Source organism: Ictalurus punctatus, chromosome 13, assembly GCF_001660625.3.
Source record: "Ictalurus punctatus breed USDA103 chromosome 13, Coco_2.0, whole genome shotgun sequence".
Lineage (NCBI taxonomy): Eukaryota > Metazoa > Chordata > Actinopteri > Siluriformes > Ictaluridae > Ictalurus > Ictalurus punctatus.
This window is the reverse complement of record NC_030428.2, coordinates 22,706,565-22,730,000: the sequence shown is the minus strand read 5'-3', so window position 1 is coordinate 22,730,000 and position 23,436 is coordinate 22,706,565. Positions and strand designations below refer to the sequence as shown.

Genomic DNA, 23,436 nt, shown 5'->3' with positions numbered 1-23,436 from the left:
ATTAATTCTCAACATCAGTCTATATAAGCCAGAAGTTAGCTCGGGTCTGTAGCTGTACTTATGCAGTTTTCTTTTTTTCTTTTTTTTTTTTTTTTCTGGCCATCATTGTCACTACCACCATTCAGGTTCTCTTGTACAAAATTTACATATAAACAGGTGGATAAACACTGCAGACACTTACCTCTGCCTTTCTCCGTTTCCTGCCTCTGCTTGCCCTCACACACACACACGCGCGTCAGCAAAGTCTGCAGGCTTAGCATTCCTGTTCAACTGTTTAACACTTAGCTACAGTAGAAGTGGAAATGATTAGTTTGGATAAAGTTTGTGTGTGTGAACGCGAGTGCGAGTCTTCTGTGTGCATTCGTTGTGATGGGGCTGACGTGAAGCGAGAGATTCTGCTGAGAGCAGCCTGTCAGCAAACTGTTGCTGCTTTTCACCACTGACAGTTTCAAACGGTTTTATTACCACATGTTTTTGTACTGCTATAATAGGCCTACTGCTTCCCACAACAACTCCTATCTGTTGCTTTATTCTCAAGTAGTTTACACCTTAAGTACTGTTTGGACTCGAGAAATTGCCTTTCTCGTGTTTAAGTAATGCAGCCGGAGGACGTCTGTAGTGATTTTGATCGACTCGTCGGGATAATTCATGTCTGTATGAATAAGGGAGATGGGAGGGTGTTCATGATGTACACGTGGTTGTCAGTAAAAAATCTTTTATATATATAATATATATACATATATATATATATATTAAACTGATTGTTTTGTCCTTTATTATAAGTGCTTGTTGTAGGACTTGTGGTCACATGAACATGTGGGTTTACTAGGAGCAAGGTAACTTGGCTTAAAGCCCAAGTCCTTTTAAATGCCGTTTACACTTTTTGTTCTGAAGTTCAAAACTTGGTTTTGGTAGAACACTATAGAAAAGAGCGAGTGCTTTCTGGAATGTCTTTATACTGATAAAATGCAAATAATCATCTCCAGGTGAAATGTGTCGTAATCTTCCCAGAAACGTGCACGAGCAGTCTGTTAAAAAAAAAAAAAAAAAAAAAAATGTATAAATTACTGATGGGACTAAAATCCCAGAGATACTCTGGTAATAATTTTATTACCCCAATGCCCAAGTAAAGCTAGTCCAATTCGAATAGACCTTTCGTTTGCGAAGGTGACTTTGCTGTACCTTAGTTGGTTTAGTTCATAAAGAATTTAAAGGGGTGAGTTCCCCTTAGGAATTAAGGTAGGAGGGAGAAGGGTACACAGTTTTGCCCCTTGCACATGTACATGATTGGCTGTTACAGTCGACTGTAAAAAAAAAAAAAAAAAAAAAAAAAAAAAAGTATCTTTGGAACTATAGTTTTGTGAGAATCATGTCAGCTATTTTACCGATTTTTTAAAAATTTAATTTTTGTTTGTTTACCTTTCTTAAAGTTTGTGCTTCTGCAAAAAAGTTCAGCTTCAGTAACACCCAAGCACCCCAGTTGTCTAATGTGTTGATGTGTTTGTTTGTTTATTGATCGATGTTCTTTTTATCCATTGGAACCGCAGAATTTCATTAATCATGATTCATCTCCTGTCTTTTATGCAATATTGGCTCTATTTCTTGTTAATTTACAGCAGTTTGCCATAATGTCCCTGGCTCCTGGTATAGCCTGCATATTCCAGACAGTGACCTCAGACTGCAAATCTCTCAAATCCACTCGCTCTTACTCAAAGTTCTGCAGTAACACTCCGTTCTGACTGTTGTTGCAACTCTTGAAAGGTTTCGTCTGGCGATGTGGTGTGTAGACGTACAATAGCTTTGTACAGTTATAATGCTTTTCTTTCTTTTAGCTTTCAAGAACATATAATGCTGGGTACTTTAGCCGAAGCGTGGGTGCGTCACAAAAATCTGCCAAAATTGTGATGCATTGGCGTCTGTTTTTTTTTTCTCTCTCTCTCTCTCTCTCTCTCTCTCTCTCTCTCTCTCTCTCTCTCTCTCGCTCTCTGTTTAGGGTGTGCATGTGTGAGAGGTTTGTCATTTTGGGCATCTTTTTTCTTGGTAAATCATGTTACTCAACACAGACACACACCCTGCTGTGTAGCACATGCTGAGTGTGGTCTATCAGTCTCCACATCGAAAGTGCGGCGTAACCGTGTCGCCAGTCTCCCGGAGCTGTCACTACACTGAGCTCATGGTGGCCTTAAGCCAATATTTACGTACATCTTGGATGCTCTTTATTTGCGTATGCATAAGTGAGAGGTAAACTGCCAAATGCTGTTTAGATTTTCATTGCTGTTTGCGCATCATCATATCTAAGGGAATCTTTCAGAATGACACAGCAGAGGAAGCACTCTCCCGATCAACAAGAGCTTGAGAAATCTAATGCTGATGCTGCTTTCTAATGGAAGAAGGGCTTTTTTAAAAAAATTATTATTAAAGATTTATCTTTTTGAACTGTATCGCGTGTGTGGAGGTCTGAGAAATCCCGTCTGATGTTGCTGCAGCTTAGTGGGAAAAAATTGGCTTTTTTCCAGAATTGGGATTTTCAACTACTCTGTATGCAGAATGGAATCTTGTAGAATGGAATCTTGAAATTCTTGGAATATTGTGGAATGGAATCTTCTGGATTGGAATCTTGAAATGTGGATTGGAATCTTGAAATGCTTAGAATTTTGTGGATTGAAATCTTGTGGAATGGAATCTTGAAATGTGGAATGGAATCTTGTGGAATGGAATCTTGAAATGCATGGCATCTTGTGGATTGGAATCTTGTGGATTGGAATCTTGTGGAATGGAATCTTGAAATGCATGGCATCTTGTGGATTGGAATCTTGTGGAATGGAATCTTGTGAATTGGAATCTTGAAATGTGGAATGGAATCTTGAAATGCTTGTAATCTTGTGGAATGGAATGTTGAAATGTGGAATGGAATCTTGTGGGTTGGAATCTTGAAATGTGGAATGGTATCTTGTGGAATGGAATGTTGAAATGTGGACTGGAATCTTGTGGAATGGAATCTTGAAATGTGGAATGTAATCTTGTGGAATGGAATCTTGTGGAATGGAATCTTGAAATGTGGAATGTAATCTTGTGGAATGGAATGTTGAAATGTGGACTGGAATCTTGTGGAATGGAATGTTGAAATGTGGACTGGAATCTTGTGGAATGGAATCTTGTGGAATGGAATCTTGAAATTCTTGGAATATTGTGGAATGGAATCTTGAAATGTGGATTGGAATCTTGAGATGTGGAATGTAATCTTGAAATGCTTAGAATTTTGTGGATTGAAACCTTGTGGAATGGAATCTTGAAATGTGGAGTGGAATCTTGTGGAATGGAATCTTGAAATGCATGGCATCTTGTGGATTGGAATCTTGTGGAATGGAATCTTGTGGATTGGAATCTTGAAATGTGGAATGTAATCTTGAAATGCTTGGAATCTTGTGGAATGGAATGTTGAAATGTGGAATGGAATCTTGTGGGTTGGAATCTTGTGGAATGGAATCTTGAAATGTGGAATGTAATCTTGTGGAATGGAATGTTGAAATGTGGACTGGAATCTTGTGGAATAGAATCTTGAAATTCATCGAATCTTGTGGAATGGAATCTTGAAATGCGTGGAATCTTTAAATCAAGAGCGGAATCTTGAAATGCTTGGAATCTTGTGGATTGGAATCTTGAAATGCTTGGAATCGTTCAGTGCGGCATGGAATCTTGAAAAGCTCTGAATCTTTAAATACCTGGAATCTTAAAATTCTTGAAAGCTGTAAAAGCGAAATGGAATCTTAAAACAGTTTAGATGATAAGTTAGACACCCAGCGAATTCTGAATCTTTGTGTGCTTAAACCGTGATTTAGCTGATCATAGGAGTATTCCTGTTTCTCAACGTAACGTAAGACAATCCTAAAACACACACTAATACGGAAAAGACATTAAGGCAACTCTTAATGAAAGGCGCTCTTAATAAGGAGACATATTATAATTGATGCGTTATGTCATTATGTTTGCGCATTAGTACCGGAGCGTGACGTGAGGCAGAATAGGAAACACTTTCCTAAACTCTCAGTGGCTTCTCCAGTGGTGTGGATTCCTTATTTAAGTAAGTGTGTGTGTGTGCACAGAGTCACTTTGTCCTTTCACCCCTCAGACTGAAAGCGCTGAGTCAGAATACAAAATGACTTCAGCTCTGTCCTTACCATGCAAACGCACACATGCAGGCATTACTCTCCCCCTTCATGAGTCGATCGTGTGTGTCCATGTTGTTACAAGCTTAAACGAATGCATAAATAAAAACGAATCGTACATTATTTCTTTGTGCGTTGTGTAGTTTTTAGTACAGCTTGAAATGTATACCGTGTCTTATACAATGGATATTTCAGATGTGTATGTATAGTAAACCCCAGCCATTTCTGGAGGGTTTTGTTTAGCCAAGGAGAGTTTCACTGTGAAACCGCAGCAGATCCAGACATCTTTTCAGAACAGCAGGTACCGTGACTAGTTGACAGTCTTGCGTTGTTCTGTAGTGTTATAGTCTTGGGTGGGCTATTTATTTCTCTCTGAGGAGCATTCAGGCAGTGGACATGCAGCATGCGTCGAACAAGGTGGTGGTTTAACAGAGTGGAATTTCTGATCTTGCGTTAGATGAGCTCTGCATACAGCGAGGTTGTCACACTCCCCAGAACTTTAGAATAATGTAGTCTGTCTCGTTGCTCCTACACAAGCCTTAGCCACTTGATTTTTTTTCTTTCTTTTTTTAAAACAGATGGTTATGTGTAAGCGCTTATATCTGCTGCTTTTGGTTGATTTTAGCCATCCAGACTGTGTTGATGGAGATTGTGAGATTCTGTTGGCCTTGTTTACAAAGTTAAGTATTAAGTTAAATGATCACGGGACTGGATAAATGCATACCGTGCTGTGGGAAAGTATTTGCCCCCATCGTGGTTTCTTGTGTTTTTGTGTATATCTCATACTAAATTGTTTCAGAAGATAAAACAAAGGCAACCTGAGTAAATAATAGTTATTTATTGAAGCAAAAAAGTTATCAAATACCAACTGGGCCTGTGTGAAAATGTATTTGCCCCCATAGTTACTAATTCCCCAAATTTATGAAACTGCATTTATGATGGTGTTCAGCTGGACGAGACGCAACCAGGCCTGATTACTGCAAACCCTGTTCAATCAAATCTACACTTAAATAGAACTTTTTCAACAGCATGAAGTTGGTTAAAAGGTCTTACCCAGTAACACACTATGACAAAATGTACAGAAATTCCCTAAATTATGAGGAAGAAGCTGAAGATATTTCAAAGGCTCTGGGAACCACAGCGAGAGCCGTTATCTCCAAATGGAAAAATTCGGCACAGTAGTGAACCTTCCCAGAAGTGGCCAAACTTCAAAAATTCCTCCAAGAGCACAGCGACGACTCCTCCAGAAAGTCACAAAAGAGCCAAGGACAACATCAAAGGACCGACAGGCCTCTCTTGCATCAATAAAGGTCACTGTTTGTTCATGACTCAAGACACTTAGCAAAAATGACATCCATGGAAGAGTGGCGAGGCGACAACCACTACCAACCCAGAAGAACATTAAGGCTCGATGATCCTCAAATCTTTTGGGAGAATGTTCTAGTATTTAGTATGAGAGAGACACAAAAAAAGGAAAAATCAAATACTTTTTCACAGCATTGTATCATGTATTGTGCTGTATCTCATGTCTTTTGTTGATTTTCCTTCCCTCTTTCTGTGAAAATGTAGACCGCTGGAATGCTTGTGTCCACGCGTCCATTTATGTATCCATATTAATCCTATATGTACATTTACTTTTAGTAAAGTAAATGTTTACTTTTAGTAAAGTAAATGTTTACTTTTAGTAAAGTAAATGTTCATCGGAATCCTCTGCAGTCATTTTTTTGAAGCTCATAGTTGGTCTTGACACTTTAATTAAGCTCAAAAGGCAGAACTCCATCATGCATCTTCGAGATGAGGTTAATGTCATGCCCCATCAGCTGTGTATAAAAACTAGCTGTAACCTCTGTACATAGTCAGGGATTCCCAAAGAAGAAAGAACATCCTCTTCTTTTTTGCTGTTTTTTTTTTCTTTCTTTTTTTTTTTTTTTTTTAACCCTATTTCCTTAAGAGCCCATGGTTACCATGGAGATGTGCCTGGATGTACAACGCTGATTAAGTGAAGCGATGGTACTAGAGAGGATGCGTGTGCCCTTCTCCACCTGTCGCTCTTAGGATTTCTGTGATAGAGATGCTGGCATCAGAAAGAGACAGGAAAATATTGCCTTACTACTACCAGTGGCAGACTCTCTCATGTCTGTTCACACACTCCCACATTCAGACAGAGAGTGATTAATCTTTCTAGTATGCTTTCTCTCTCTCTCTCTCTCTCTCTCTCATACACACACTTCTCAATCAATGTGATGATGTTCTCATGCGCTTTGCAATAGAAGAATTTCGTTAATCATGTTGTCTTTACATATATTGTAAGCAGTATTGATGTCTGCTTTTTTTGGTTGGCGATTTGCCAAAGCGTGTCTGTTCTAGATTAGCCTGCTAGTATTTTAAAACCTGCGTGAGTTTTAAATGTAATGTTAGGAAACATAGTGGTAGGCGAGAAAAAGAGATGGGGACGAGGGATAAAGGAATTTAATATTAGTTCACATGATCTTAGTAAGTGTTGAGTGAGCATGTGGATAAATAAATATACAATATAAGGGAGGGAGTTTGGAGTAAAATGTAAGGGAGTTTGGTGAGTACCAGGGTTATGGATAAGTGGGTAGACTTATATACTATAGTATACGTGCAGTATAGGTATATCTGTTACTACAAGTGTTTATATTGCTCTGTGGTCATAAGGGATTTGAGTAAGGGAGTGTAGTGTTCAGCATGTATAAGGTATAAAGAGTATAGTGTTTGGTGTGTAAGGGATGAGGATAAAGAGTATAGTGTTTGGTGTGTAAGGGATGAGGATAAAGAGTATAGTGTTTGGTGTGTAAGGGATGAGGATAAGACTATAGTGTTTGGTGTGTAAGGGATGAGGATAAAGAGTATAGTGTTTGGTGTGTAAGGGATGAGGATAAGACTATAGTGTTTGGTGTGTAAGGGATGAGGATAAAGAGTATAGTGTTTGGTGTGTAAGGGATGAGGATAAGACTATAGTGTTTGGTGTGTAAGGGATGAGGATAAGAGTATAGTGTTTGGTGTGTAAGGGATGAGGATAAAGAGTATAGTGTTTGGTGTGTAAGGGATGAGGATAAGACTATAGTGTTTGGTGTGTAAGGGATGAGGATAAAGAGTATAGTGTTTGGTGTGTAAGGGATGAGGATAAGAGTATAGTGTTTGGTGTGTAAGGGATGAGGATAAAGAGTATAGTGTTTGGTGTATAAGGGATGAGGATAAAGAGTATAGTGTTTGGTGTGTAAGGGATGAGGATAAGACTATAGTGTTTGGTGTGTAAGGGATGCGGCAGTGTAGTGTTTAAGTGAGTATAATGGAGTATGGTGTGTGGTGTATTTATTGGGGGGGGGGGGGGGGGGGGGGGTGATGCATTGAGTCTATTGATGATGTGTCTAGTGTATTGAATGTGTGCTTGTGTCAGCATAAATTCTCCTCCCAGCCCTTCAGATCACCTCTCTGATGAAGATGAGTTCTGAATCTCGGGTGCCTCCCTGCTTGATTTTTTTCCTCCTCTTTTGTTTCTGCTAATAGCCATTGCGCAGAGCTCGTTTGTGCCTGTCTATCAGATAAAGAGCCAGATAATTACCATCAGTTTGTATTCCGTGGCTCAGGTAGCTAGCTAATGATATTGGTGATATACAATCTCCCACTTTAGAGCATGTTATCAAAACGAATTCCGAAAGAAATGATACCTAATAGGATAGTAAAGTATCAAACATGTACTGCAATAAAATAAAGCGTAAATGTTCTGTTGTGATGCTCTAATCACTCACTGTACATTGTGTTACACAGTATATGAATCTTTGCATTGTTGATGCACTTGGGTGTTGCTGAACTATCTTTGTGCACAGCAATGAAGTCAGTGAACTGAAGGATGATGTTATAAAAAGGGGTGGAGTTAGAATAAATACATTATCAAGAGGTACACTATGGCCAAAATTATCTGGACAGCAGTATCAATTATCCCAACAATATGTGCGTTTTCAACATCTCTTTCCAGATTCAGGCCCACTTTATTGTTATTATAACCTCCACTCTTCTGGGAAGGCTTTCCACTAGATTTTGGAGCGTGGCTGTGGGGATGTGATCATTCAGCGACGAGAGCATTAGTGAGGTCAGGCACTGATGTCGTGTCGAGGAGGTCGGAGTTCATCCTAAATGTGTTCAGTGGGGTTGAAGGCAGGGCTCTATACAGGTCACTCAAGCGCTTCCACTCCAACCTTGCAAAGCATGTCTGCATGTCGCTCGCTTTGTGCACAGGGGCATTGTCATGCTGGAACAGGTTTGGGCCTCATTCCAGTTCCAGGAAAGGGAAATTGTAATTCTATAGCGTACAAAAACATCCTATACAGTTGTGTGCTTCCAACTTTGAAGCAACAGTTTGGGGCTGAACCACATATTCGTGTTATGGTCAGGTGTCCACAAGCTTTCAACAACAGAGTGAACATTTAGATGTGTTACACCAAAATTCATTTAAATCAACGCTTCTCAATCCCCAAACTGTGGGAGTTTCCAGTGGTAGAGATGAGCAGGCAACAGAAATAACTTGCACTTTTTTTTTTTTTTTTTTTTTTAGGTGTTCACTCGTGTGTGATCCTCTGGGACATGGCATTTATATCACCTTATCGCTCATCTTTATGTGGGCAGTAAACTTGACGAGTCTGGTATTTAATGTTTTGTTAGACATTGTATCGATTCTGCTCCAGTCACATTGCCATGCCAACTGTCTAAATTACATTCAAGCGCCACACCTAAATGTGTTTGTTCTATTCATTGTTAACGTTATACCAGTTCATTCTATTTTATTTACTTAACATTTGGTTGAAGTAGACTGGTTAGATTGAAAAAATAAAAAAGGACATTTATGGCTGTGCTTTAAGTCAGGAAAGTACCATTTTGCTAGTGCATTTGCACTGAGAGGTGGGTCTCTGGAGACAGTAACGTTATACGGTTCCACTCATATCAGCTGGTGCTTTCATTTCCCACCATGAAAAAATACATCTGATGGGAAATAAAGTCCAAACTAGTTTTCTTAAAGTATTTCACAACTCTTAACAAACCATCCACTATTGTATCCTCTCTGGTTGACCATTTGACCTGCTTTAAATTCCCCTTGTTTCCTCTCATCAGACACTCAGATTTAAACCCAGAGCTAATAGGAGACTCAGTAAATGTTAGTACTGTCTGTTTGGACAGTGTTCATGGCTCTGTGAGATGCTAGCTGGTCATTTATACTGGTTGTTTGTGTGTCACTGTGGATTTGCACCGTAAAACAAAGAGTTACACGGGCTGCTTCCAGATTAATCCGGTTGCTGAGTCTGAATCCGCATGGAATCTGGTTTGTTTCCTCATTGCACATAATTAAAGAAACCAAAACGTGAAAAAAAAAAACAAACAAACAAAAAAAACATTATCTGAGGAGTTTGTAGAGCTGACACACGTGGAAGATTCCTTCATTCATTGCTCAGAGATATGGTACTTAATGGAACTTAATTTTACCAAGTACACATAGCAATCATCACCCAGTCATGGAGAAGTTGGAGTATATAATGTATAATGCTGCATATATGAAATTTCCCTCGGAGTACAGGAGTGGTGCTGAGTCTAGTTCTGCTGAAATACACTGTGCATCAGCTCTCTGTGCAGATGGAGAGGGACTCACGTTTCTTTAATCATAGCTCCTGGTGTGTGTGTGTGTGTGTGTGTGTGAGACAGAGAGGAGAACGCTGGAATATCCTCATGTTTGCCTCCGCTCAGCTATGTAGGCCATTCCTAATTATCACTGTAGGATTCACTCACAAACGGAACAAAAGCGGAACAATTCAGGAAGAACCGTGAACAAAAAAATAACAACCATGCCAGTTATAATGCTCAGGGTTTACAGATCTTGCTGTCAGCATCTGAAAGCCTCTTTGCCTCTCTGGAATGTTCTGTCACCTTTTGTATGCAGTGTTATTGCCAGAAATACAGCAGAGACTAGACACAGATGAGCACTGTGGGGGTGGTATGTAAAAGGAAAAGAAAAAGAAATGTCGATGAAATATTAAGAGAGAGGCAAAGGCTGCATTTCAAAAGTTTAACCTTGCATTCAACAATGTATATGGATCTACCCTAGACTTTAACTTTTATTTTTTATTTTATTTTAGATTTAATTCCTTTTATTTAATTTATCTGGCTGCATCATACCCACTTTGTTTTCCCACCACTACTGTGTTCAATACAAAGTTCTGCCAATCCAGATTCTTTCTATCTGTCGACCTACCTGAACTATCCATCCATTCAATACACATACATACCTTTCTGTAAATCCCACCCATCTATCTGTCTGTCTGCCCATCTGTCCATCTACTAACATAGTGACCTATCCATCCATTCAGTCCACCTATATACCTATTTGTCCATTCCATTTACCTGTCTGCCTATTTGTCTGTCCATGTATCAATCTGTCTGTATGTCTGTCTGCATGTCTGTCAATCTATCTATTGACCTACCTGACCTAACCATCCATCCATCCTTCTATCCATCCATTAACCCACCCATCCATTCAATGCACCTATATACCCATTTAAGCATTCCCACCCATCTGTCTGTCTGTCAGTCTGTCTATCTCTCCATCTAATCACACACATACTTATGTCTACTTATGTCTATATGTATATATATATATATATATATGTGTGTGTGTATGTATCATTATGAAAAAATGGTTTCGACTTTGTGTTCAAAAGAGAAAGAGATTGTTCTGAATTTATTGGACATGGTGGTAATGGACAATTACTTGCTCAAGCGTGGGTCCATGTGTCACAGTGGAGACATGCGGTGATAACGCGCCTTTATTCCCACTGTTCATAATACTGTAACCATTATTATTGGAATTCTCTGCTCTGTTTCTGATTTTCATGCTGCTTCATGTGCTGATTGGTCTCTTGTTAATAGCATGTAATATCAACACCTTCCCACTTTAATATTTGGGAAAGAACAGTTTTTCATTATGGGCCCGTCGGGCGTAGTCTCCTGCATTAATTAAACTCAAAAGAAGGTGTGTTAGCCTCCTGCTCACCTTTTCTTCTCGCTCTCCTTTGCTTTTGTCTTCTTTTACTCTCACGTTCTCTTATTAGGCTAGGACGTGTATTCCTTCTGGCAGAAAGAAAAATTTTATCCTGTGAAATCTTTATCTGTTATTTACAGCAGAAGTGCGGTAGCGGTTGCCATGGGCATTTTCCTTCCTCCGCTTATTAGTCGCCTCACTGAAATAGTATGTGGAGATAATTTTGAGTGCTGAGAAGTTATAGAAACCTGGCGTTTTCTGCATTTGTTTGTCTCGCATTATTACCACCGCTTTACTGTCCCAGGCAAATTTCAGTCTTCTGTCCACTGAGAAAGCTGTTTAGCAGTGCTGATGAAAACGCAGCATTACTGCTGCTCTGAGACACAAAAATCAAACAATCGTTATGTTTGGATGAGCGAGTCCGATGCTCAGGAATACATTGTGCGAGAGGGTGTCGTGGCTTTTTAAAGATTTGTTGTTGCTTGGGTTACAGATTGATGAGCATTGGGCTGGACTGTGTACTTGACAGGGTGGTTTTTGTAGTAGCTGTAGTAAAATCACTTGTAGCAGCACTTTCCGTGTAAGACTAAGTTCACACTACACGACTTTCAGTGTCTGCAGATCGCCGTGCTGTTCACACTACACGACTTGCTGTCTTGTAATCGTGAGCCATGGAGTCGTTGTGGTGTTCACACTACATGATTGCTCGGCGACAGGGGGTCACACACGCTACACGATCTGACAACGACTCCGACACCCGACGACTCTATCCGGTGTCCAAACAGCTACGTTTTGTCACGAAAACACGCGTGAGAGGTGACATGGATACATGATGTGAAAGTCACGCGTGACACGGGAGCTGTTTATTTGAAGATGGACGTAGGACAGAAACAGGCGGTGTGAGCTGTTTGCTCGATGATTTGTGCTGCAGAAACCCCAAGGAAAATACAAAGAAAGTGGGTGAATGAATGGATTCGCACTCGTGGGAAGCAGGGATTGTGTGTGCTACAGAGAGAGTTGGAGGTGAGTAAAAAGGTTTCGCACGTTTCCCTTCCTCACGGTGACCTCACCCAATGCCTTGCTCTCTGATTGGCTGTAGCTCGTCACCGCAATTACTGACAGTGACCGCACTTTTCACACCACAGGATGTGGAATTGCCCAACAGCTCCAGATATGTAGTGTGCCAAATATGTGTGGCATCGGTGATGCCTCAGTGTTGTGTCAGCAAGCCTCGGCTATGCACCGTTGAGTAGTTCACACAACAATCGTGTGCCGATTGCTCGCCGAATTGCCTCCGATCAACGGGTTTTTGTCGGCGAGTTTGGCTTCTTACAAACCGGGCTTCAAAAAAGTGTGAAGTAGGCTTAAGACATTCCTCTGCTTCTTAATAAGCTCTCTCTCTCTCCCTCTCCCTCCCTCTCTCTCTCTCTCTCTCTCTTTCTCTTTATTTATATATATATATATATATATATATATATATATATATATATATATATATATATATATATATATATATATATATATACCTGTTTCTCCTCCTATCTGTATCTACAGGGCAGTTTTGTGGCGAGTATGACGGCCACACTCCGACAGATGGACGACTATCACTACGCTCACCTGATCAACACCTTCGGCAAGATGAGGACAGATGTGGTGGTGAGTGTTGTTTTCTTTCTGTACCGAGCTCCATTGGATGTTATCGGATGTAGTTTTTGCTGTGCGTCCAACACCGTCGGCTCTAGTTTAATCTCTGATTAAAAGAATTTGCTTAGTGACTGTTCAGCTATTTGTTCGAGCACGTCACTGCAAGAGAAGGGAATCTGAATCAAACTCTCAAGGACATTTCTCTTCTGCTCAGCTGTGCATTATTTCCCAACCTTGGCGCACCTCCTGTGGATAGCGGCACTGGAATGAAATTGTATAGTAGACCATTTAAAGTAGTTCAAGTTGATTTACTTAACAGCTTCACATTGGTGTGAGAAGGGTAGCTGGCCGAGTTTGTCCTGAATTGTGTTCCGTCATTCAACAATAGCATATCAACGTAGCACGGCTACATTTATTATTTTGTTCATTTATTTACATTGATTTTTGTTTAAATTACCAATACAGACTACTGCCTCCTTCAATGAATGTGTTTTAAAGTTTATGAACTTTTTAAAGTTTAAAAGTTTATGGACGCTTTAGAATTTTCTATATATCTGCATAAATATGATGTAAAATATAATAAGATTTTCACACAAGTCCTAAAAGTAGATTAAGAGATCCCGATTCAACAAATGAGACACACACATTATACAACATTATACAGCAAATTCTACAGGAAAGTCTCAGGACATCTGTCCGTGATCTGAATCTCAAGAGAAAGTTGGCCATGCAGCAAGACAACGACCCTAAGCACACAAGTCGTTCCACCAAAGAAGGGTTAAAGAAGAATAAAGTTAATGTTTTGGAATGGCCAAGTCAAAGTCCTGACCTTAATCCAATAGAGATGTTGTGGAAAACCTGAAGTAAGCAGTTAATTGAGGAAACCCACCAACATCCCAGAGTTGAAGCTGTTCTGTACTGAGGAACGGGATAAAACTCCTCCAAGCCGATGTGCAGGACTGATCAACACTTACCGCAAACGTTTAGTTACAGTTATTGCTGCACAAGGGGGTCACACCAGATACTGAAAGCAAATCATTTTTCCATTTAATTGGGTTCTCTTTATCTAGTTTTAGGATTTTGTTTTAGGTTATATTTATGCAGATGTGTATAAAATTCTAAAAGGTTCACAAACTTCCAAATACCACGGTGTATATATATTTATATATAAGCATCGAGACACTTTTGTTTTTGTTATTTAATTATTTGTTATTTGTATTTAATATACTATATCATTGCATATATCCACTTCAAATTTACACACCTAGATAAAGTTCTGACTTCATACTAACAAATATGAACAATAAAATACGTGTTCATTAGAATAAAAATAGATATGTTCAATTAATATATATAAAAATGTGTGTATGTACACACACACACACACACACACACACACACACACATATATATATATATATATATATATATATATATATATATATATATATATATATATATATATATATATATATATATATATATATATATATATGCGCGCACACACATACATTAATGGGGAGCAAGGAAAGTACACAAAAGGGAGGAGAATCTAGCAGTCACCCCAAAAGAGTTGCAGGATGAGCTGAAAGCAGCAAGAACAATGGTTACACAGAGAACGGTAAGCAATGAACGGCACTGCTGTCATCTCCGTTCCATCTCCACAGTCGTCTCCGTTCCATCTCCACAGTCATCTCCGTTCCATCTCCACAGTCGTCTCCGTTCCATCTCCACAGTCCTCTGTTAAAAAAGGAACATTGATTCACCAAAATTGATTCTAGTATTCTATAGAATCTGAATTTTCCCTCACTGTAGGATATGGAGTGTGAGCAAAGCTGTGACTGGACTGAAGGCAACAGGATGCCATCATCAGTATGCCTTGTTTTGCTCTAGATATTGGTCACAGCTGTAACAAATCTCTTCCTCTAGGAAGCACCTAATATATTGCGTTTGTTTTTACTCTTCCCCCGTAGTTCCTAAGGCAGTAAATAAACGGAGCTGATTTCTGTGCCAGAAAAATAACCATGTCTGAAGTCAAAAGCAACGAATTTCGAGCAATCCACTGCACGGCAATATCGTGAATTATCCGTCTTTGAGATTATATTATCAATTTAAATCCATAAATCTGCTTAAACCTTACAAACTGCACCATGGCAGCCCTGTTTATAGACAGCTGAAAGAGACAGAGGTGTGTATAATGCTGGGTGAGAAAGGCCTTCGGCCGTGTTCTGTACCTTGTTTATATGCGGTCTCAAGGATATACAGAATACTATACATGAAGGAAACTGTATTTTACTGGAAATATTATAGAGGCTATGAAATGAATTGAGAATATTGAATTGAGAATATTCTTTAGCAGCTGTTTAATTAGTGCCTAAATGCTGCAGTTATTTATTTGTTTATTCAGTGATGTGACTTTACTCTTCGCCACATGTATTTGTGTTTGTCCTTCAGGTTTGGTCTATAAATGCTCTCAACGAGTTAGACACAGCTGGTCCCTATTGAGTTCAGCACTTCCGGTTGATTTCAAACAACGGAGGTTGAAGGGTTCTACCGAGCGAGTATTAAACTCATTTTGAAATGAGTTTTAAAAAGGGCAATTTCAAATCGATGCACCTGCTGTCCACTGCCTCGGATTTATATCGTGTGTGTGTGTGTGTGTGTGTGTGTGTGTGCGTGTGCATGCGCGCAGCCTTCGGCGCAGGCTGCTATGGAGTAGTGCTTCATCTCACACACTCCCTCCTTTTCCTTACAGGACTTCTTAATGGAAACATTTATCATGTTCAAAGACCTCATCGGGAAGAATGTCTACCCCACTGACTGGGTCATCATGAACATGATGCAGAACAAGTAAGTGCAGCTTGCTTCCAGTGTCCAGCGCCAGGCCTCTGTGTTTTCACATCACTGCTCTTGTGCGAGTTTTTGTTTGCGGGGTCGGGGGTGGGGCAAACACTTTTGATGGAAACAATGCAGCAAGCCCTCGGAGCTACGATTAGTCGGAACTAGTTTCTATATTGTATGGGCTCTATGTAAGTAAATGTAAATTTGAGCTTTCCCTGAAGCAAAAGAGGACATAATCAAGCTACAGAACTGCAGAACGGATATATAATGTAAATATCTGGAAGAAATTGAAGCTTATAGGGGAATGACAGATATGAGAATTAAAAAGAAAAACTTATTTTTATTATTATTCCAAGATATCCCCCCCCCCCCCCCCCCTCTATCTTTCTTTCTGTCTCTCTCTCTCTATCTCCTCCCTCCCGTTGCTTAGAAACAGCTCTCAGAAGTGGGCAACTGTTTTGTGTTCCCCTCCATGCTCGCTCTGAATTTATTATTATTTTTTTTTCCCTTCTGGATGCTAATGGCAGGGGCGCTCACGCGGCCTCCGCACCAGTTCTATCAGATGTGCAGTGGCTGCACAAACAATAGCATGAATTATAAATACCTCGCATTTTAATCTCCAGCCTTGCTGATCCCACACGCAGCGTGCTCACACTTTGTAGTCTGTTTTGTTTTGTTTTATTAATGTTTCTCTCTCTCTCTCTCTCTTTCGTTGGGCTGCGAGCTTGTCGAGAGCCGGAAGAACACCTCGGAAGAGGTTCTCATATGCTTTCACTGCTAGGTTTTCAACATGCTCGAGCTTCTAGAAGCGATGCATGTGGGTTTTGAGTATACGGTGTGTTGTTTGAGCTTTGTTGGGTCCAGCGGGACATGCTGTTTCTCGTCTACGCTGCTCTGGTTCTATAATGAGGCATGTAATCAGTAGCAGAGTGGGCTGATGTCAGAGGGACCAACATATTTGGTTTAGCCATGGAATTTACCATTTTTGACTCGGTGCTAAGGCGTTACAGGCGACACCTGAAAACTGTGCTTTTCTGCTTCCTCGGATGAAGCATTGGTCAGACCAAACATGAATAATTTTCACCCTGCGGAAAAGCCAGTTCACTGAAGGGGAAAGGACACAGGTCGTCAAAGACATTTGTGGTTACTTTCACTTTGCTGACTTTCTCTGAGTCTTCTGAACCAGTAGGAAGCAATAGGGCAATTTTTTTGCCTTTCTGAGCAGGGTTACATGCACTGTTTGGCTTTGTTTTTGTCTGCATCACATAGGCCTACTTAATAAGTATGTATATATTTTTTTAATTTATTTGTCGAGTTGTTTTGTGTTCCCACTTCCAGGGTTCCTGCACATCATTAAAAAAGTCTTAAAATTCTGAAGTTTGAGTCTCCTGATTTTACCGCCATTAAAATGTCTTAAACATGTATTTTTTTCTGCCAGGCATTAAAGTTTGATCTGAGGTCTTAAATCTGAAAAATATGTGTTTAGGCTGAGTCACAACTCAACTTTATGTAGTCTTGCTTGCGTACGTGACATTTGTGCTCGCTTCACCAGAGGTGAGTGGGGGGAGTCAAATTTGGTATCACTCCATTTATTCAAAGAGAGTTTGTGTCTGAAGTAAACAAGAATCAGAGCCATAAACACTCTGCAGTTCTCACCTGGTTTTCCACTGAAGCTAAGCAGAGTTGAGCCTGGCCAGTATCTGGATGGGAGACCTCCTAAGGAAAACTAAGGTTACTGATGGTAGTGGTATTAGAGAGGCCAGCAGGTGGTGCTCTCCCTGTGGTCTGTGTTGTTCCTAATGCCCCAGTATAGGGACAGGAACATTATACTGTAAAAACAGCATCGTTACCCCTGAGCCCCCCAAGTATTATTATATACTTTAACGGACTGCAGACTGGACATTTACACTTATGCCGTTATGTTACAATCTGTAATAGTTATATGGAGTGAGTTTATACACTAAACTGTTTGTTTATAAAGAAACAGTTGAATTAATCCAACCAGTGTGTGTGTGTGTTATCATTTATAATTTTCGCATGGAGCAGTTCTCTGGAGCCGTCTTCTTTCTGTCTGCCTGCTGGGATTTTCTTGTTAACAATCTTGGCACTGCTGTGATTTTACATTTATTCAAAGACCCTGAAATCAAAACTGACCTTTTTTAAAAAAAAAAATTATTTAACTTTCTCAGCTCATGTCCTTGATCAGATTGTGCATGATTCATTACTTAAAAGGCTAATCTTTTTGTCCAAATTAAATTCAGTGTGTATTTACAGCCTCAGATTTTTTTTGACTAGATTACATCGCAGTAAAATTGTGGGCAGGGTAAATGGTATAATAGGTATAATCATTTTAGGTTTCACCTCCCCTTCCTTCGCGAGTTGCTGAGCACAAAGATGCTCATGAGCACAAACGTTGACCTCGGCATTTGTCACAACCTTCGCTACAAGCTGGACGTACAGGCTCAAATAAATATGGCTTCATATTCACACAGTACTTCTTATCTTTAGTCACACATGCATTAGAGCAACAGTTTCACATGTAAATACGCACACATACAGTATATGCTACTAAGACTAGTCCGTTAGCTTTTTATAATAAACCACTTTCACTGCTGATGTTTGCTGGAGTCTTCACCGCTTGTTGTCATTTCTCTCATGGAGTCAGTTTATTCAAGATCTTCATTGACTTTTTTCCTTAAAACTCTTTCACTACATATTTATTCTGTTTTGTTCTCTCACATTACATATCTCAAAGAAAATTGCGAGGGTAAAATGCTTCTTTTTAATTCCTTGTAATTCTCTAGGGTTTGTATGCAATGCTCCCCAAAGGTGAACATGATGTAGTCAAGTAGTATAAGCTCACATGCTTCATTAAGTAAAACTTTTTACCTGGGTAATTCCAGTAAGCTAATCAGTCAAAGCAGGAATCTGCAGAGGGTATTTTTTTTTACACTCTGGTTTTAAATCCCTTCATAGCAAAGAAACAGCCCTGTTTTTAAAGGTTTTTAAAGATCTGTTACTAGCCTCTGACTCAGTGACACTGACTGGTGATTATGCTGTTCTCATGCTCCTAGATCTTATGGCTGCATTTGACACTGTAGACCATAGCATCGTAATTTCTTGTTTGGAGCACTGTGTTGGCATTAAAAGTGCTGCGCTGGTTGGTTTAGGTCTGATCTGTCTGACAGAAGTTTTTTCTGTCCACCTCGGCATCTCTCTCGTGTGGAGTCCCTCAGGGCTCCGTTCTTGGGCCTATCTTGTTCACCTTATACATGCTTTCCCTAGGGTGAATTTTTAGGAAATCTGGTACCTTGTTTCATTGTTCTGCAGATGATACACAACTCTATCTGCCTTTGAAAAGGAAAGATGCTAACTCCATAGCACCATTGTTCGACTGTCTTGAGGATATTAAAGCCTGGATGGCCTTAAAAATTTTTAAAGTTTAATGAAGGGAAAACAGAAATCATGGTATTTGTACCCGGGGGTGTCCGTGGAGCGCCTTATCTGGATTCGGGTGTCATAAAACCATATGTGAAACCCACCGTAAAAAACCAAACCTGGGTGTTGTTATGCACAGTGACTTTAAACTGGATAAACAGATTAATTCAGTAATTATATCTAGTGTTTTTTTTTCCAGTTGAGGCAATTATCCAAAGTCAAGTCTTTTCTGTCTTTTAACGATTTTGAAAGGGTTAATAATGTTTTTGTTTTTTTTTCATTTCGACTCGCCTTGACTATTGCAATGGGCTTTATGTAGGTATTAGCCAAGCCTCCCTAACTAAATGCTGCTGCTCGTCTGTTAACAGGAACATATTACACCGATATTGTCCTCCCTTCACTGGCTTCCTGTTCATTTTAGAATTGACTTTAAGATTTTAATTTTAGTATTTAAATGGTTAAATGGACTATCCACAAGATATCTGTCTGAGTATAATACAACCACATTCTCCATCAAGAGCACTTAGGTCCTCTGAGCATGTACTTTTGGTCGTCCCTCGAGCAAGGCTGAAAAGTAGAGGTGACTGTGCTTTTGTAGTTGCAGCCCTAAAACTTTGGAATAATTTGCCTTTGCATGTCAGGCACTTTCTGCTTTTAAATCCAGTCTTTACTCGGTATGTGAGCGGTTTTTTTATGATTTTGTTCTTATTTTATGTTTTGTTGTATGTGTTTACTGTTTTATTCTGATTATGTTTGTACAGCACTTTGGTAAGCACTTGTTGTTGTTTTTTTAAAAAGTGCTCTATAAATTGACTTTGACCTTTGACTTAGCTCATTTTTTTCCCCCTGCCTGAGTAGTTGAGGGTTAAGGGCCTTGCTCAAGGGCTCAGCAGTGGCAGTTTGACGGTGTTGGGATTTTGAACTCACAATAGTCTTAAGCACTGAGCTCCCACTGCACGCTATTCATAAAAGGCTTAATATACACCGTGTCTACTTTCCCGTGGTAACAGCAGAATGCAGAAAATCATGCAGATGACAGGTCAAGAGCTTCACATCCAACATCAAAATGGGGAGAAAGTGTGATCTCTGTGACTTTGACCTTGGTATGGTTGTTGGTGCCAGATGGGCTGGTTTGAAAATTTCTGAATCTGCTGATCTCCTGGGATTTTCACACGCAGCCGTCTCTAGAGGTTAAACAGAATGGTGCAGGAAACAATAAACATCTAGTGGGCAGCTGTTTTGTGGATGGAAAATAGGTCAGAGGAGAATGTTCAGACTGGTTCAAGCTTACAGGAAAGCTACGGTATGTTAAATAGCCACTCGTTACAACTGCGGTGAGCGGAATGTAGAAATGACCAAAGCGCACCTATTCTTTATATTTGCGTACGAGTCCATTTAGAACACGTCATCTCTTCAGTCCGAGTATCGTGTTCATTTTCAGTTACATCTGCATCCTGGAAGGAATTTTCAACTGACTCAGGAGTAGATGGAGACAGAGACACAGAACAACCTGGAGAATGTTTATCCTACATGTCCTACATGAGGAACATGAGCCATGACATCCTCTACGTCAATCATGAGCAATAGGTCTGAGACTGCCGCGCTGCTCCTGTGTTCCACCGTCTGTATGCTGTCTCCAGGCATTAATGCTGGATGGCTCTATTTCGGGAGTTTTCATCACCACTCAGAGATTTCACACTGAGGACTTGGTGTTTTTGGTGGTGATAATGTAATGATGATGCAATAAAAGGTGCATCAGGTGGTCTTTTGCAGTTTTGGATTTGGTCATTTCCAATGAGGCAATTAACTTCTGATGACTTTTCGTAAAATAAACAAAAACCCCACAACAACGACGAATAAATAAATCTTACACCGGAGGCCACTTGTTTAAATGTGTCATTGTATGGATGTTATTTGTAAGTGAGTGGTGATGGTGATTAGTTTGGGAATTGTTGGGGCATTACTAAACAAGTGTAAAAGCGCATATGAAGCATCTAGGCCACTTTCGGCTTGCCGTGTGAAGAAAAACTCTCAGAATAGAGCTGTGATTTCTGACACGGTCATATTTACACCTGGATTTTGTAATTAATCACCCAAGTGGGTTTCTCTGCGAGCAGCACTTTCAGTCCTAGTCAGTGACTTTGCTTTTCGGTCCATCTCAGAGATGCAACTTTTTTTTTTTCCTTTCACTGCTGAAGGAAAACAGATTATGGTGTTCACTTGGTCTTAATCAGTGCCTCAAATGGACTTCTTTCCCTTCCATCTTCTCTAAGTGGATTGATTTGTTGCTGGCAGCCAGGAATATCCACTTCCATGTCCATGTCTATTTTTTGTACTCACTCACACTCTCCCTCTCTCTCTCTCTCTCTCTCTCTCTCTCTCTCTCTCTCTCTCTCTCTCTCTCTCACCCCCCCCTCCATTTTTATAGCAGTAACTTAAAGATGATAGCTTGTAATGGAAGTTGAAGGGCAGCCATCGAGACGGTCAGTAAATATTTATGCGAAGCTTGAATTTAAAACTCAATTTTCTAAAGTAATATCTACATCTGTGGGATTCTTCCTTTTGGAGATTCTTCGTTTTGTTCCCACTGTCGTTGTCTAGCACGAGAAGCTAAAAGTATGTTTTCAGTGTATTGTTTCTGTATTGGATGGTTGAGTAAAGGTTAGCTGGAACAGCTTTGATGAGCCTTTCTCAAATATCTTTCTCATCCGAACACCGTTACTGTTAGTGTGATCGTTGTCGTTTTGGCATGTTAATTCTATTCAATTCAATTACATTTGTATAGCAGTCTTTAAGATTAGACTTCATTACACAAATGCAGATGAGCAAGCCAGATGTGACCGTGGCAAGAAAAACAAAACTCCCTCCCTGAGATGACATAAGGAAGAGACGTTGAGAGAAGCCAGACTCAAAAAATAAACTGATTCTGGGAGCATATTGTGAGTCCTGGGATAAGCTGTTATCATATAGCTGCGTATTTGAAAAAATGTATTAAGAGAATTTACCAGTGAGTAAAAAAGTGAGTTTTGACTAAAGAGCTGTTCTGTTTGTTTTCTCAGTACAGAGAAACGTTGATATTCTTGTCAATGGAAACCGCACATATGCAACAGATGTAATGGATGGAAATTAAGTTGACACATGCTTGAAATCGGTCTGTTATAAAATGGGATTTTAACCAGGGTTAATTCAGTTTGCCCACATGAGGAATACTTAATGTTTATGTAGAACCCTACAGCAGAGGGCTTTCTCTATTAGAGGGGATCCCAAATAGACTTTAGGAAGCTAAGAGCCCTTTAGCTATGGAAAAAAAAAGAAACTCTTGAGAAACCATTTAATCTTTTATAGCTCAGTGTAATTAGCATATACCTTTGTGCTGTTAGCAGAATATTAGGCATGTGCTACATTGGTTAATATGTTAGAAGGAGTAATGCAATCCCACTCTCTGTATCTCTATACACTATTGGGCCAAAAGCTTGTGGAGACCTGGCCATCACAGCTGTATGTGGGTCTTCCCCAAAACGTTGCCACAAAGTTGGAAGCGCACGATTATCTAGATTGTTTTTTATATTAAGATTCCCCTTCATTGGAACTCAGAGGCCCCAAACCTGTTCCAGCACGACAAAGCGAGAGCCATAAAGACATAGTCATCAGCATCAGTTCTTGACCTCGCTAATGCTCCTGTGGCTGAATGAGCACCGATTTAAGACATTGTGAAAAGCCTTTCCAGAAGAGTGGAGGTTATTATCACAGCAAAAAGGGGACTAAATCTGGAATGAGATGCTCAACAAGAACATGGGTGTGATTGGTCAAGTGTCCAAACTTTTGCTCATTTAGTGTACATTTAGGTCTATTAATATCCATATCTGCACTTGTATTTGCATTTAATTAGGAAATGGGTCATTGTTTCCTTTTATGAACCTTACCACTGTACAGAAGATACTGGAAAGCAGAGGGAAAAAAAAACGTAGAGGTGGAAAAGTTGTTCACGCTGTATTCAGAGTGAATTCCGACTCTGACAGTTCCTCAACCTCAGCTACATCACTCAAGTTCGTAACTGGACTTAAGTCGTGATGTGTGCATGACTTTTTTTTTTTTTTTTCTTTTTTTTTAAAAAAAAAATCCCATTTGCACAGTTCTTATTTTTGCTTGTACCACACTGTGATGAACTTCGTTGGTTCTAGTTCTCAAATATTAAACAAGCTATTCGCTTAATTTAAACCACGACGTTGCTTAGCTTGCAGTTATTAAAGATGAATGCTGCAAACGCATGTATTGGAACGCAGTCCTTTTTTGTCCTGT

The 23,436-nt window shown here is 39.8% G+C and overlaps 2 protein-coding genes across 3 annotated transcripts in view; one reads left to right on the top strand and one right to left on the bottom strand.

Moving 5' to 3' along the window:
- The window catches only part of insyn2a (inhibitory synaptic factor 2A), a 41,803-nt gene extending 40,908 nt beyond the window's left edge, over positions 1-895 (bottom strand). The window contains exon 1 of the mRNA XM_047159206.2: positions 1-895. This exon is cut by the window's left edge and continues 1,933 nt beyond it. The gene's annotated coding sequence lies outside the window, so the exon portion shown is untranslated.
- dock1 (dedicator of cytokinesis 1) overlaps positions 1-23,436 on the top strand; it is a 284,293-nt gene that overhangs the window by 175,657 nt on the left and 85,200 nt on the right. For both annotated transcript variants that reach the window (XM_053685217.1, XM_017483522.3), the window contains exons 28-29: positions 12,769-12,870; positions 15,614-15,708. In XM_053685217.1, coding sequence (XP_053541192.1) covers positions 12,769-12,870; positions 15,614-15,708 — 197 coding nt within the window. The remainder of the gene's footprint in view (positions 1-12,768; positions 12,871-15,613; positions 15,709-23,436) is intronic.